The 16,979-nt window shown below is 45.3% G+C and overlaps 1 protein-coding gene across 1 annotated transcript in view; it reads right to left on the bottom strand.

The window, feature by feature from the left end:
- Positions 1 to 2,717: 2,717 nt before the first annotated feature.
- The window catches only part of myom2b (myomesin 2b), a 194,373-nt gene continuing 180,111 nt past the window's right edge, over positions 2,718 to 16,979 (bottom strand). Inside the window, exon 38 of the mRNA XM_070884915.1 lies at positions 2,718 to 3,499. Within this exon, the coding sequence (XP_070741016.1) occupies positions 3,347 to 3,499 (153 nt within the window). The 3' untranslated portion in view covers positions 2,718 to 3,346. The remainder of the gene's footprint in view (positions 3,500 to 16,979) is intronic.

Here is a 16,979-nt window from a genome sequence, read left to right on the forward strand (position 1 = left end):
TAAAAAATCCAATGGTAATTGGTAGGATTGGTGTTTAATCGTTGTTTGAGGCTGACTGGTAACATCAATGTAATCATTGCAGCAGAATCCATGTTGAAGAGACAGTTCAGCAGCTCCATTGTTGAATCATCATCATCATAGGCAGTCCGCCGGAATCGAGGAAGACTTGCTCCAACTCCTGAAATGAGTTCTTTGGTGGCTGCCACAGGTGGGACAGATAGTCATTGAGGGAAAGGGTAAGTGGGACTGGTTTGCCGCACGCTCTTTCCGCTGCCTATGCTTGATTTCTGCATACTCTCGGCGTTGAGGCTCGAGGTGCTCAGCGCCCTCTCAGATGCACTTCCTCCATTTAGGGCGGTCTTGGGCCAGGGACTTCCAGGTGTTAGTGGGGATGTCGCACTTCATCATGGAGGCTTTGAGGGTGTCCTTGTAACGTTTCCACTGCCCAACTTTGACTCGTTTGCCATGAAGGAGATCCGAGTAGAGCACTTGCTTTGGGAGTCTCGTGTCTGGCATGCGAACTATGTGGCCTGCCTAGTGGAGCTGATCTAGTGTGGTCAGTGCTTCAATGCTGGGGATGTTGGCCTGGACGAGGACGCTGATGTTGGTGCGTCTGTCCTCCCAAGGGATTTGTAGGATCTTGCAGAGACAACGTTGATGATATTTCTCCAGTAACCGAGTGGATAAAATTTTATATCTAACCAAGTGGGTAAAATGATCTTAATCTGATCACTTTTATTTCATTTTGTGGAAAACTACATTCATCTCTGACAGTTCATTAACAAGGCTTTAGTGAGCCTTAGCCAGCAACACTAAACTTTAAAAAGAAATGTATTATATCAACTTCACTAATCTTTTTGGCATAAAGGGGCTGCCTCACAATTTACATGGCCGTGGCAGGTGGATAACTCATCTGGGGTGTGTCCTCCACCGATGAAGCCAGGAAGTTCAGTTTAAGTGTTTAGGAATTGGGGGCATGATGTCACCCCCATCCCCCAGCCCGGGCACAAAGTGGACTTTCTAGCATCTTTAAGGAGGCTGTCTTAAAGCTTTTAAAAAAAATTCCCGGGCCGATTATCAGGATCCCAGGAATGATGCCACATCTGCCATGGAGAAAGATGTTACTCCTTCTATCACCGGGTGTTCGGCTACCAAGAATTTCTATTCCCTTTGAAAGCTAACATCCCTCAGAGGGATCTAGGAATTCCCTGCCCCACGCCCCTGCCCCTTTAAATCGATGGTCTTGTTTGGGGCGGGCAAAGGTACGCGGCCGCCCAGAAACCCAAGTGCAGGCCGGGAGTCGGTGTATCGTGTTTGCTGCCCAGTTTTCATCCTTTCCAGTGGGCACCTGCCAAAGTTACAGCAGGTGTACCCCAGAACCGGCATAGAATTTCAACCCCATTGTCTTTACCTGCGGTTTAACCCTGACCCTAACATAACCGTTAATTGAAAGATCCTGTGCATCCAGTTATAAACTATGTATTCAGGAAGTGTCGCTTCTCCTTTCGGAGCCTGAGGTTGTGGAAATACCCCTCACATTTTTTGGAGCACTCACTCTGTACTTCTGTGTCAGCAGATGATGAGTGGGTAGCACCCTCGCCTCTGAATCAGAAGGTTGTGGGTTCAAGTCCCACTCCAGGAACTTGAGAACATAAATCTACACTCCAGTGCAGTGCTAAGGGAGTGCTGCACTGTCAGCGCCATCTTTCGGATGAGACGTAAAAGGTCCCATGGCACTATTTCAAAGAGGAGCAGTGGAGTTATCCCCGGTGTCCTGGCCAATATCTATCCCTCAATCAACATACAAAAAAACCAGATTATCAGGTCATTATCACATTGCTGTTTGTGGGAGTTTTGCTGTGCGCAAGTTGGCTGCAGCGTTTCCCACATTACAACAGTGACTACACTCCAAAAGTACTCCATTGGCTGTAAAGTGCTTTGAGATGTCCGGTGGTTGAAAATGCAAGTCTTTCTTCTTTTTGTCAGAAATCCACAATACCATCAACAACAATAACTTGTATTTGCTTAACGCCTTTTAATGTAGTAAAACATCCCAAAGGGCTTCACAAAACATTAAATCATCACTCCATTAAGGGCCTTTGTATAACAGGAAGCAGTGGTTTTTAATAGAGAGGTTTTGAGCCATGAGTGCTGTAAATAACAGCAGCTGCCGATAGAAAAATGGGCCCTGTGTAAATGAGAGCAGGCAGTTACATGGGCCTTGTATGAAGCCTATGCAAGTGGGTTCACATAGCAGGAAATTGCCTGCCTTGCGGCCCATGATTTTCTGTCTGTTCGTTGGATGGACATTGGCTACACGCCCATGATCTCCTGATCTCTTCATTCCTGTCGGCTGAGGCCGTGCGCTAAGAACATGCAAGTGGTCAATTTTCCTGGGTTATGGCTCAGCTATGTGAATGGATGCACTTTGCTGCTGGACTTACTATTGTGTAAAACTTTGAAGGTTTACGTTTGGGAATTTAGATGAAGGGAAATGGATGTTCTTTTGCAGCTTATGGCTACTTTGAGCTCTGGGTCTAAACAGTAATAAACTATCGATTTGTGTGAGTAAACAATATGGACCTGCTGACAATAGAGCATTTGTACCGAGTGTTCCAGTAATTCAGGAAATTGTATTTTACAATGCACTCAGTATCATCACAGTTCCTGCGCCACGGAAGATGCTATATGTTCAGAAGATGAACTATCGAGAGAAGTCACATTTCTATAGATCTTTATTTATTGTCAAGATTACATGGTGAAGACTTGAAACAAAATAAAGGTGGTGGACAAGTGGCAAGAAGGGTAGTGTATGGGGTAGTAAGGTGTGACTGTGTCTACAGTACTCCCCCTGTATGCTTTTTGGGGAGTTCCTGGTCTTAGCCAATCTCTTATGGGAAGTACAGATTGGGGCTAAGTATTTCTCAATTGGGGGGGGGAGGGGGGGGAGAGGGGGGGGAGGGGGTGTTTCTTGAGGACCTCCAAAGAGACAGGTAGAGAACAGCAGAGGCAGAAGTTGGCAGAATGCTGTCTGCACAATGTCTTTGTTTAGAATATCTTAAAAAGAGTCGAACAGATAACATAAATGAAGCATAAAACATTAGCTAAAATCATGAGCGCATTAATGCATTCTTATGTAATCCTTTTGCTTGCTATTTTAACTGAGCTCTTTATTTTGACGGGTGAATGCCTTTGTTAAAATAGCAGGCACATGAGTTGCACACAAATTCATTAACACCTTTCATTACTGTATTGTACAGAGTGATTTCAACTCCACAGTGTTCCACATCTGTACCTGAATGTTTAATGTAAAGGTAACATTTGCTCAGGTGCTGTTTGTAGTACATTACTCAGATGTTAAGGACTTAACTCCTAATATAAGTCTCCTTTTGTCTGCACTATTTTGCTGTCCAATGGCCTTTAGAGCTTCTAAATCAGCAGGTGCATCAATCTTGTGCACGGTAATGCAAAATTTGGCAAGTTTTCGTGTAACAATGACCTGTAAAAGAACAAAATAAACAACAGTATTATCTATACTACTTTCAGTACTATAGTGAAAACATTGGACAGTTCCTTCAAGTGTGATGAACCTAAAAGAGGGGAAAAATAGACAATGTTAACCGAGAAACTACCCGTGGCGATATTAGTGGCCAAATGCGTAATGCTTTTGTACGATATTCCTTTGTCTGCTATTTTAGTTCAGGTACTGACCCTTTTAAAATAGCTAGGTTAATCCTTGTGCTAAAATAAAGGACACAGGTTGTTATACAAAGCCATTAAGTATTTGTTCGCTGATATCATCAATAATAATGTTTAGGATTGTGTGAGGAGAAAGTGAAAAAATTGTTCCTTGAAATGAAAAATCATGAATGATTCTGGAAGCACTGGCTGTATTTATATTTAACATTAGCATAATAAAGTGATAACATTGTATGAATACTGCTCAAATTTAAGCTAGTAACATCACAGCTTCGTATTAAGTCCCAGCAGCAACCACAAAATGTAGCAGCAAGATTCTTACCTCTTTATTTTTAGTGAGTGTGCACTCACCTTCATGTATCATTTATTTATACTTATATTATTTGTGCTTGCTTGTCCAACTTTAGTTTTCCCAGCTCTCCACATTACCTAGAAGGAATGACTGAGGGTTCAAAGCAACAAAGGGTTTGTTAATATGTGCAAAGATGAAAAAGGTTTTAAACTCGGCTTTCTCGCCATTCTGACTTGAAGAGATTACAGATCTTGAAGTAACAGCATACACGTTGTGAAGTACAGTTTTATCTGGTTCATTGTTTGGTTAGGCTAGCTAATTCTATATTACACCAGGCTGGTGGAGACTGTTCACTGGCCGACACCTCCAACAGGGTTGCAAATTAAAACAACCTGGAGCCATATGGGACACGCAGAGTTTTCAGACAGTGATCAATACAGTGAACATGGAACCTTTGGGAGGAACAAATTAATATTTTTGAATTACAGTATCCACAATGCTTTTGAAAGATCTATTACAGTAGAACCTGTATCTCTGATCTCTTTGATACCAAGGTATATACAGATATGTGGCAATGTTGGAAAGTGAATGTGTCAGCAGCTGCACAGACATATTCGTCCTTTTGGATGGTTCAAATTTTTCAGGTTCCTGGGAGTTGCCCACAATCGCGTCATGGTCAGCGCTGGAGAGACTCTCAGGAGCCTCAAAAATTTAAACTGACTGATGGTAATGCATACACTGCCATTGATAACTGAATAGTGTTGCTCCAACACTTCGTCAATGCTGCTTCGCCCTCCTGCCAGTGCATTTACAGTAAGTGTGGCAAAGAGGGAAGGAAACTATCCCATGAAACTGTCCCAGTTCTGGCACATTGAGATGAGTGGAATTGAATGCTGTTATTGGTTTCCTGTACTTGTCCCGAAAAGACTTTGCAGTGGAGTGAAGAATTTAAAGGGAACCTCATCAGTACTTCTGGCTGGTGACCTGTAAACTTGTCCTTGTATATATTTATTTCCACATTGCAGGGTATTTAGGATTTTAAAAATGCACATGCTGTATGTATGGACTCTGATATCTTTGAGGTATACGGGATGATTGATTGGGGTAGATTAAGCACAATATCATGGAAATATAATATTGCTAAAAGGCTTGGAAAGGCTAAGGAACTCAGTCCCACCATTTTCACACGATAACATCTAACTCTATTGGTGATAACTTTTGATCTAACATGTGACACCAAGAATTGCAATTGCTTAGTGCAATTCCACAGTCACTGATTTAATAGTGTTCAGCTTCTGCAGTGCCATGTTATAAATTGCAGAGTAAAACATGAGCCTGCCCATTCAGAATCTGTTTAGTAAACCAACAAGCTCCGCCAAACTTTCCGAACAGGCTCGCTTCTGCATTTACCTCCGGTAACAGTTATTCTACAATTATTTCCGGACGCATTCTCGTGGTAATTTATTTTAAATTTACATAAATTTGACACCTAATTCTGGAAGCAGAACCCCTTTGTGTCAGGTCTAATTTAAGGCACGCCACACACAATCCACGATAAGCATTGTGGAAGGCACCAATGCCACATCATTTAGAGTCATGAATAATACTAGGGGCTGTAACCTGACAGGGTTTTGTGCCTTAATTCCTCATGCATGAAAACATTGGAAAGCCCTGTTTATACTACAGCTTCAGATTTGCATTTATTTGCAGCTTATCTGTAGGAACATGTCGAGTGGAAAAATGGCCAATTTGGGGGTAAGACAAGTGAGGGCGGACAGCAGCAGTGAAACTGTACCCAGCAGAAGTCAGCACCTTCAAGAAGGGAAACAGTCAAAGAAAAATATTTTTTTAAACATCTAACTCTGTGAATGTCATTAATATTTAAAAGTTGTTTTTCTGGGTTAAAATATGCACTCTATTCATTGCCAGAAGCTTTTTTCTTAATTTTACAAGATAATATGTTTATTTTTTTAATGAACTACTCAACATTGAACGTGTTATTTATATGGCTTCTCCTTATTTAGCAGTTAAAGCATTCTTTTAATAAAAAGCAATAGATTTAAGTTAGCTGCTTTATCCTTTAATTTAAAAGAATAAGCTTCACATCTGCGTGACAATTTTTAGAAGTCTGGTAAAAAGCTCCACAGTTCTGTCAGAAAACAATCATTGGTCTGAGAGAGGCAAGGAAGAGAGATGAAAGTAAAGATGGAAATGTTAGAGTCATGAATAGGAGGATGGAAAAAATACAGCATACTGGAATAGCATTTATTTCTATGTCAAGAAGATAACCGCAATATAAATAACGACTAATGGTGGCCATAATGAATGATAACTAAAGTAAGTGGGGGCTAAATTGGACTGTGTAGCACCCGTCTTTTAGGCATTATGCAGCCACATAATGCTCTCAAACAGGGTCCGGGATGTGCGCGCACATTTCCGACGGAACTTGCGCAGGACGCCATCTTGGTGAAATGGATTGCGCACGTGCACATAACGGCCGCCAGCAGCTTGCAGAGCAGGCCGATTATGACCTCAATCAGTGTGCAATGCTGATTTGATGCCACGCTGCAATTTTTGAACTCCACAATCCAGCCAATGCCCTGTCTTAAAATCGCACAGCTGACCATGACGTTTAACAGAATGAAGGCCCCCTTCCCCCACCAGGGCTAGTTAAAGGGCTCATGAACAACTTCAGGTTAGTTTATTTCTTGTGGCTGCTGGTGTAATTACATGTGTTTTTGGAGCTTCCCTATACTTGGCTAAAGTTTGAATATTCTACACGGAGTGGTCTGGCTGGTGCTGAAGTACCTTTCTGTTCATTTAAAAGCTTGTGCTTAAACAAGTTGCTTACAGACATGGTGGCCGGGTAAGGCTACCTCTGGGAATTGAGAATGATTGAGAATGAGCTGAGGCTAGGCAGAGCAGGACAAGTTGCTAGAAGTGGGAGGAGGAGGGGGAGCTGGGTTCTCAGCAGGAGACCATATCTGCTGAGCACCTCTAGGGAGTAATTGTCTTACCTCAACATTAATGAGGCCCAATGCTTGAGACATCTCCGCTTCACTAAAGAGGTTGTGACTAAAATCTGCCTCCACTGCAGTTACAACTCCAACCTCAGAGCAGGGCCAGGACCGCATTTCCAGTGGTTGTGAAGGTGACCATGGCTCTTAGTTTTTATGGGTCTGCCTCCTTACAGATTGCTGCTGGAGACATAAGCAATATCTTGCAGTTTGTAGTGCACTGCTGTATAAGGGGTTTGCACAGATTGCAGGCTTCCCCATGGTGCAGGGTACCATTGACTACATGCACATTGCCCTGCATGTGCCTTTTGTGAATTCTGCCATTTTCCTACCGCTCCCTCAATGTGCAGCTGGTGTGTAACCACAGGCAGTGCATCACGCAGGTTAAAGCCTGGTACCTTGGCAGCAGTGACGATTCCTTCATTCTGTGGCAGTCCTCTGTGCCACCTGTATTTAACCCACCACGGCAAGTCAAAGGCTGGCTACTGGGCAACAAGGGTTATCCACTCATGACATGGCTCATGACTGCAATGCAATGCTTGGACTGCTCTGGAGGAACCCTGCAGTACTTAGCTGAGCGGGCATCAAGATTTGTGGCAGTATGATGCATGCCACACAAACTGACCATTATGAGGGAACAGCTCTCGCCACCACCAATCAGTCAGGGAGCTGAGGAGCAGGAGCACGAGGAGAAGGAGAATTGCAACATGGTGGAGGAACACAACGAGGAAGAGAGGCTACAACATACACAGCCCCTTTCTGCATGGGCTTGATGTGATCAAGTAAATCATGAGCGATACCATTAACTTCAACCACACTGTCCCATTCACCAACAGTCCCACACTCCTTACCTTTCCTTTGTCACTGACCATCATATCGTCTTTCCAAGTAGCACAAAAATAAACCCCACCAGAAAAGGCACAATTTAGTCCCATTTTACAAATTAAATCATTGCATAATACATACAAAAATAGACTAATCACCCTTATGCATTCCCTGAGTGCCTCTCTTCCGTGAGCCTTTGCGTATCATAGTGCTCCTCTGAGGTGCTTCTCCTATGACTGTAACATGGGTGGTGGAAGGCTGCTGACCTCCAAATGAGGAGACTGAAGGTGGCTTTAGAGGGCGACCTTGAGCAGCTCTAGACCTAGAAAGCCTGGCTTCAGACTGCACCATCTTGGCTTGGGTGGCAGCGGTCTGGGCTGGCTGGCTGACAGGCAACAGCAAGGGCACTGACGGAGTGGCAGGGGTGGGCGCAGGGATGCTATCTGTTACGTATTTAACCCCTTGCAGCCTGTATTACACTACCACCAGAGAGCCTATCTGTTGGAGTCCCAAGGGATCCCAGCATCCCTTGGGAGCATGGTATATAATCAGGCCACCCACGAGGTACCTGAACTCTGGAGTCTCATTAAAGGAGCTAAAGTCACACTTGCTCATTGTACACAGTACTCAGTTTCATCCTTTATTATGAGCTTATCAATTGGCGACGAAGTAACGAACAACCATGCAAAAATGCAAAGAACAGTTGGCATCCTGGAGAAGTTCTCAGAAGGGGATGATTGGGAGGCCATCATGCAGAGACACGACCAATACTTTGTGGCCAACGAGCTGGAAGGGGACGAGAATGCTGCCAAACAAAGGGCGATCCTCCTAACTGTCTGTGGGGCATCAACCTATGGCCTCATGAAGAATCTCCTAGCTCCGGCAAAACCAACATCTAAATCCTATGAAGAATTGTGTACGCTGGTCCGGGAGCACCTAAATCCTAAGGAAAGCGTTTTGATGGCGAGATATCGGTTCTATACATGTCAACGGTTGGAGGGCCAGGAAGTGGCGAGCCATGTCACCGAACTAAGGCGCCTTGCAGGACATTGTGAATTTGAGGGATTCCTCGAACAAATGCCTGGAGATATTTTTGTACTGGACATTGGTCATGAGGCAATCCTTCACAAACTGTTAACCATTGAAACTCCGAATCTAAGTAAAGCCATAACGATAGCCCAGGCATTTATGCGATAACACCAAACAGATTTCGCAGAGGAAAGAAGTTTCGGCCAGTACTGTGAACAAAGTAACGTCGTTTTCGAGCAAGAATAAAAATGGCAGAACATACATGTCCAACCTCAGATGACCCAGAGTCCGCCATCAGTTGTTAATGCGAGGCAGTTAACACCTTGTTGGCATTTTGGAGGTGATCATCGGCCCCATCAATGCCACTTCAAGCACTATACATGCAACGGTTGCAGAACAATGGGACACCTCTAGCGAATGTGCAGGTAAGCTGCAAACCCTGCAAACCACCACGTTGAAGATCGATCCACTGTGGATCAGACTGAATCGGAGACTCAAAGCGAGGAGGTAGAAGTGTATGGGGTACACACACTCACCACGAAATGTCCACCAATAATGTTGATAGTTGAACTGAACGGAATTCCAGTATCGATAGAACTGGACATGGGTGCGAGTCAGTCCATAATGAGTAAAAAGGCCTTCGACAGGCTGTGGTGCAACAAGGCACACAGGCCCAAGCTCAGCCCCATTCACACCAAACTAAGCCTAAACATTTACACCAAGGAACTAATCCCTGTAATTTACAGTGCAGAAGTCAAAGTCTCCTATGATGGAGCAGTACACGAACTCCCGCTGTGGATTGTACCAGGGGATGGCCCCACATTGTTTGGGAGAAGCTGGCTGGGAAAAATCCGCTGGAACTGGGACGACATGCGAGCGATCTCGTCCGTCGATGACGCTTCATGTGCCCAGATTCTGAGCAAGTTTCCATCGTTGTTCGAGCAAGGCATCGGAAACTTCTCGGGGGCAAAAGTGCAGATCCATTTGGTTCCCGGTACGGGACCCATCCACCACAAGGCACGGGCGGTACCGTATATGATGCGTGAGAAAGTGGAAATTGAGCTGGACGGGCTGCAGCAAGAAGGCATCATCGTGCCGGTGGAATTCAACGAGTGGGCTAATCCGATTATCCCGGTACTTAAAGAGGATGGCATGGTCAGAATTTGTGGGGACTATAAATGAACAATTAACCGTTTTTCGCTACAGGACCAGTACCTGCTACCCAAGGCAGATGACCTATTTGCGACCCTGGCTGGAGGGAAGACGTTCACGGTCTAAATGACGCAGGAGCTGGAGGAATCTTCGAAGGGCCTCACCTGCATCAACATGCACAAAGGTCTGTTCATCTATAACAGGTGCCCGTTTGGGATTCGGTCGGCCGTGGCAATCTTCCAATGGAATATGGAGAGCCTGCTAAAGTTGGTTCCTCGCACCGTGGTTTTCCAGGACGACATACTGGTTACAGGTCGGGACACCATCAAACACTTGCAGAATCTGGAAGAGGTTCTTAGTTGGTTGGATCGCGTTGGGCTCAGGTTGAAATGCTCGAAGTGTGTTTTCCTGGCGCAGGAGGTCGAGTTCTTGGGAAGCAGAATCGCAGCAGACGGCATCAGACCCACCGACGCCAAGACGGAGGCAATCAGGAACGCGCTGAGACCACAGAACGTGACGGAGCTGTGGTCGTTCCTGGGACTCCTTAACTATTTCGGTAACTTCCTACCTGGGTTAAGCACCTTGCGAGAACCCCTTCATGCGCTACTGCGCAAGGGAGATGACTGGGTATGGGGGAATTCACAAGAGGCTGCCTTTAAAAAAGCCAGAAATCTGTTGTGTTCAAACAAACTGCTTGTTCTGTATGACCCATGTAAAAGATTAGTGCTGGCTTGTGATGCGTCGTCATACGGGGTCTGATGTGTGTTACAACAGGTTAACGAATCGGAGATTTTGCAACCGGTCGCTTGTGCGTCCAAAAGTTTGTCCAAGGCCAAAAGGGTCTACAGCATGATTGAAAAAGAGGCTCTGGCGTGCGTTTACAGGGTAAAACAAATGCACCAGTACTTATTGGCCTCAAGTTTGAACTTGAAACTGACCACAAGCTGCTCATATCACTGTTCTCTGAGAGCAAAGGGATTAATACCAATGCCTCTGCCCGCATCCAAAGATGGGCACTCATGCTGTTGGCATACAATTATATAATCCGGCACAGACCTGGCACAGAGAACTGCGCCGATGCTGTCAGTTGGCTGCCATTGCCCACCACCGGGGTGGAAATGGCACAGCCAGCGGACTTACTCATGGTAATGGATGCATTCGAAAACGATAGGTCCCCCGTCACAACCCGCCAGATCAGGACCTAGACTAGCCAGGATCCTTTACTGTCCTTGGTAAAAAAACTGTGTCCTCCATGAGAGCTGGTCCAGCGTTCCAGCGGAAATGCAGGAGGCGATTAAGCCGTTCCACAGGCGCAAAGACGAAATGTCCTTGCAGGCGGACTGTCTGTTGTGGGGCAATCGCGTGGTCTTGCCCAAGAAAGACAGAGATATGATCATTTGTGAACTGCACAGCACCCACCCAGGCATTGTAATGATGAAAGCCATAGCCACATCCCATGTATGGTGGCCCGGCATCGACTCAGATTTAGAGTCATGCGTGGGCCAGTGCAACACTTGCTCTCAGCTGAGCAATGCACCCAGAGAGGCACCGCTAAGTTTGTGGTCATGGCCCTCCAAACCGTGGTCAAGGATCCAAGTGGACTATGCGGGCCCATTACTCGGCAAAATGTTTTTGGTTGTTGTGGACGCTTACTCAAAATGGATTGAATGTGCGATAATGTCTGTAAGCACGTCCACGGCCACTAGTGAAAGCCTACGGGTCATGTTTGCCACGCATGGCCTGCCTGATGTCCTGGTCAGCGACAATGGGTCGCATTTCACCAATGCTGAATTCAAGGAATTCAAGACCAACAATGCGATCAAGCACGTCATATCTGCCCCATTCAAGCCTGCATCCAACAGCCAAGCAGAACAGGCAGTTCAGACCATCAAGCAAAGTTTGAAACTTGTGTCGGAAGGCTCCCTGCAGATCCGGCTGTCCCGAGTGCTGCTCAGCTACCGCACAAAACCCCACTCACTCACCGGGGTTCCTCCAGCCGAGCCGCTCATGAAAAGGGCACTCAAAACAAGGCTCTCTCTTGTCCACCCTGATCTCCATGATCACGTGGAGGGCAGGTGGCATTAACAAAGTGTGTACCATGACCGCGCAAATTTGTTACGCGATATTGAGATCAACGATCCTGTGTTTATGCTCAATTATGGACATGGTCCCAAATGGCTCGCTGGCACGGTCACAGCCAAAGAGGGTAATAGGGTGTTTCAGGTCAAGTTGGCCAATGGACTAACGTACAGAAAACATTTGGACCAAATCAAATTGCGGTTCACCAACAGCTACGAACAAACCGAAGAAGACACCACCAACTGTGACCCTCCAACACACACACAAGTGGCAACTGACATCATGGTTGACCATGAAGCTGAACTCACCATCTCCAGCAGCCCGGCAAGGCCGGCTGCCCAGCAGCCCAGTGAAGAACTAACCAACTCACCCACACCCGCATTTGTACCGAGACGATCGACAAGGGAGCGAAAAGCCCCAGATCGTCTCACCTTGACTTCACGGGGGAGTAATGTTATGTATTTAACCCCTTGCAACCTGTATTACACTTCCACCAAAGGGTCTACCTACTGGAGTCCCAAGGGATCCCAGCATCCCTTGGGAACATGGTATATAAGCAGGCCACCCATGAGGTTCTTGCATTCTGGAGTCTAATTAAAGGAACTAAGGTCACACTTGCTCATTGTACACAGTACTCAGTTTCATCATTTATTATGAGCTTATCACTGTCATCCTGAGAGAGGACAGTAGGTTCGTGCTCCATGGAGCCACTGCCACTCTCCCAGGGTGGCGCCTCAGCATCCCTGGTATTCTGTTGGAGGGAAGATTGCTGGAGTGCTGTGACACCTTGGAAGACCCTTTGAACACTGGTATCCAGAGCCACGATGGCAGCAATCTGAGCTACTACTGCAGCATTCAGACCTTTGATGGAAGCTGTTTTTGTTGCAATGGAAACTGTGACATTGGTCATCAGGCACTGTATCGTGATGGGTTCCACAGGTGTGCTGATGGAGGTGATCACCTGTTCCATGTTGGAAAGGGTGGGCTCCAAACTCTGCGCAAAGCCCTGTGCCAAGTTGGTGCTGGATTCCTGAATGCTCCTTGACATTGTACACAGGCTTTCCAGTCCACCAGGCATTTGGTTAGGTACACCCATCAACCTTTTTCTGTAGCCTGGCCCATCAAAGTTCTCATTTGAGTCCTCTGCAGCAGAACTATTGTGCGACATTGCCCTCCAGCGAGTTGGCACCTTCGCTACCCTTTCCGTTGCTCTGGCTCCTGCGCACTTGTGCCTGGTAACTCACCACGTGGTGAACCCTCCTCGATCCTAGACTCTAAAATATGCTCAGTGTCAGTTTCTGAACTGGTAGCTGCGAGTGTAAGATCAAGTGACGGTGTCTCTTCATCTTCACTGTCTTCCTCTTCTGACTGGGAAGGTTCCAGTTCTTGGGTATCTGAAATGAAAAAGGGACTAGGGTTGGTGTGTGGTGAGGGAAGAGGAGTAAGTAAGAGGTTTGTGCTTACACCGTCTGATCTTTTGAGTGAGAAGAGATTGTGGGATGAGGGAGAAGTGGGATGAGTGAAGGAGGATTAGGTACGTAGATAACCTCATCATCGATCCCTCCAGCCCTGCCAGTGATCAAGGCCTCAGTAATGCCCCTTCCTCTGATGTCCATGAGGGTTAAAACATGCAGGCGCACTTGTTTTCCTCCAGTTCTTTCCTGCTGCCTCCTGTTATGCATCATCTTCTGCTACAAGTGAGTGTTATGCAATAAGTTTGGGTGATGTGGCTGTAATTAATTGAATAGCTGCCAGTGTGTGCGAACTATGACACACTTTCTTAAGTGTCTGAGGATGAGGTAAAGCAGATGAATTGAAGGGTTGAGCACAGATTGATAGGTTGGTTGGTTGCTGGATGGTGGGGGTGTAGAGAATTGAACAGTTGATGAGGCTAGTGGTGCTGTTGATAGGATATGCCATTTGAAGATTAAACTCACTCACTTTGACAACTCATGTCAGATCATTAAACTTCTTTCTGTACTGTGTCCATGTTTTTGGAGCTATACTCCATGCATTGACCTCCGCCACTACTTCTTCCCACTGTCTCCTCAGCATATGTCTGGAGGGCCTCCTGCCCCCTGCGGATACAGGATGTCTTTCCTTCTCTCCATGTCTTGCACCAAGACCTCCAGTGCATTGTTGTAAACCTTAGTGCTCGTGCTCTCTCATGTTCAGCCATTCCTCAAAGTATCACAGCCCAGATTCACTTTGAGAAAAACAATCCCATCACTTCTTGCAGCTGCTGTTGCACCTCCCGCTTAAGAAGTGCAGGCTGCCTTTAAATAGCCCTCGGCATTCACGATATCGGGCCCCTGCTGATTCGTGCAGTCAATGAATAGCGCAGGCTGCACGCAGCAGGTAGCATGAACTTAACACAATGAACGGGTGGGAGTTAATCATGTACCGTGATCCCCATGCTTGTTTTCGGCTTGAGCCAATTTAACCCCCACAGTTTCCCATTGAGGGCCTTGAGCTATTTATATGACATAGAGAAATTGTCAACGTCAGCCTTGTGGTAAAATAACCACAAGTGAGACTGATTAGTCAACTCGTAAAGAAAGAAAGCACTTGCATTTATTTAGCATCTTTCACAACCTCAGGATGTCCAAAAGCACTTTTCAGCCAATGAGGTATTTTGAAGTCGCTGTTGTAATATAGGAAACATGGTAGACAATTTGCACACAGCAAGGTCCCACAAATAGCAATGATAAGAACCAGTTAATCTGTTGTTTTCATATTAGTTGAGGGAATCATATTAGCCAGGACAGCAGGGATAACTCCCATGCTCTTTGAAATAGTGCCATGAGATCTTTTATATCCATCTGAGAGGGCAGATGGGGCCTTAGTTTAACATCTCCTCTGAAAAACGGCACTTCTGACAGTACTGCACTCTCGCCGCACAGCATTGCCCCCCCAGTCATTAAGATCCACGGCACAGTCCTGGACAATGTGGACCATTTCTCTTACCTCGGGAGCCTCTTATCAACAAGAACAGACATTGATGACGAGATTCAACACCACCTCCAGTGCGCCAGTGCAGCCTTCAACCGCCTGAGGAAAAGAGTGTTCGAAGACCTGGCCCTCAAATCTGCCATCAAGTTCATGGTCTACAGGGCTGCAGTAATACCCACCCTCCTGTATGGCTCAGAGACATGTACCATGTACAGTAGACACCTCTCTCAGTACTGGTAGTGGAGTATCAACCTGGATTATGTGCTCAAGTCCCTGGAGTGGGACTTGAACCCACAACCTTCTGACTCAGAGATGATAGTGCAACCCACTGAACCACAGCTGACAACTCATAAGAATATTGTAATCACTCTCCTGAGTGAAGATATCTAATATCTGATCAAAGACTATGATATTTGTTGTTCATAATATTGAGGCAAACCTCTAGGAGGAAAATAAAATTAGTATTTTTTCCTGCCTTTTATAGTTCAATAAAAAAGTGGAGATGTCTTTGTTAATATTATATCAGTGGAAATGTAATATTTGTTTCCCCTGATATTTCACCAGGATAACTCAGAATCTGATTGCCAAATGCATAGAGGTGTTTACATTTACCGTAATATCTGTGAAGTATTTTTTTGTTAGTTTCGAGTCCAAAGCAAGAGTTGATCTTATTTTATTATGCCAGTAGCAATGTAATTTTGATTGCCACTGATATTTCCCCACACAAGTGCAAAACAAAGTGCCACAAATAACTGATGGAGATCGCTTCCAGAGACTTCGAAAGAACATGTATGAATCACTGTGGTTACCACCAGGAATTATAGTGATTGCCCCCATTGCAACACTGCTCTTTGTAGGTCACAATGCGGCACCACTTGACAAATCAATGAATATAATGAGTTACGACAATGCTTTGGCATTGCAGAATGTTTTAATCTCCTGGGACTGAAGGAGCAATCAGTTGTTGATCTGAACTGGTGACGTTTTTGTATAATGTCCAACCTGCCAATTGTTAGCTTTCAACTAGTGTTTCAAACATGACTTGAGACTTAAGTTGAAGACACTCTAAATTGATTGCGTTTGATTACTTATTAGCCGTGGGTTTTTTCTGGTGTGTCTTGCTATTTTTGATAACAGACTGTGTGTCATAATATTATGCGGTTGTTGCTATACCTAAAGTGTCTCTTCTAACAGAAGATGCAACTTAAAATAGGTAACTTCTGCCTACACTAGGACATTATACATAAACTGCTGGATTTGTGATTAAGAGTTAGATTTCTTTACACTGTTGACATATTTAAATAACATTTTTTGTTTTGCTAGAAGACTATACATTTGACAAATAATTCTCTCATTCCTGGCAATGGAAGGTTTGTTGTGGTTGTGAATCTCACTCTGATACTCCGCTGTATTGTATTATGATGTTGAAATACCAGGAACACCGGAACACAGAGGAGATTAGTGATGTTTCTCTTGCTCCATATGAAATGTTCACCAGTTCCTATTTTATTTTTCTTCCAATGTTTTCCCATCTTTCCTGAAGGTGTTGAGTTATGCTATGTAGGGTACGGCCATCAGCCACCTTCTGGTACTTTGCCTAAGTGACTGGTTATCATGTGTGCGCCTAGACTGGGAATATTGTGCAGCTCCTTGACTTTGAGAAGCATCATGGTGGAGCCCCATCTTGTCTCATCTGATATTCACACACGTGCAAGTTTCAATGGTGATTACTGGATAACAATTAGGAGGATGAACCAGGCCTAATTTTTCTCCTCCTTAGCCCAGGGGCACTGAGGGCAATTGTAGGCACCCAACTCCTGTCTTGTCTGAATTCAGATAACTCAATGAAGGCAAGGGTCAGACACTGTAACCTGGTCTGTATGGACCAGGTCCTCACTGCTTTTAACAATTGAGCCATAGGGGAAGCATAAAAC

Source organism: Pristiophorus japonicus, chromosome 7, assembly GCF_044704955.1.
Source record: "Pristiophorus japonicus isolate sPriJap1 chromosome 7, sPriJap1.hap1, whole genome shotgun sequence".
In the NCBI taxonomy this organism is placed as follows: Eukaryota; Metazoa; Chordata; class Chondrichthyes; family Pristiophoridae; genus Pristiophorus; species Pristiophorus japonicus.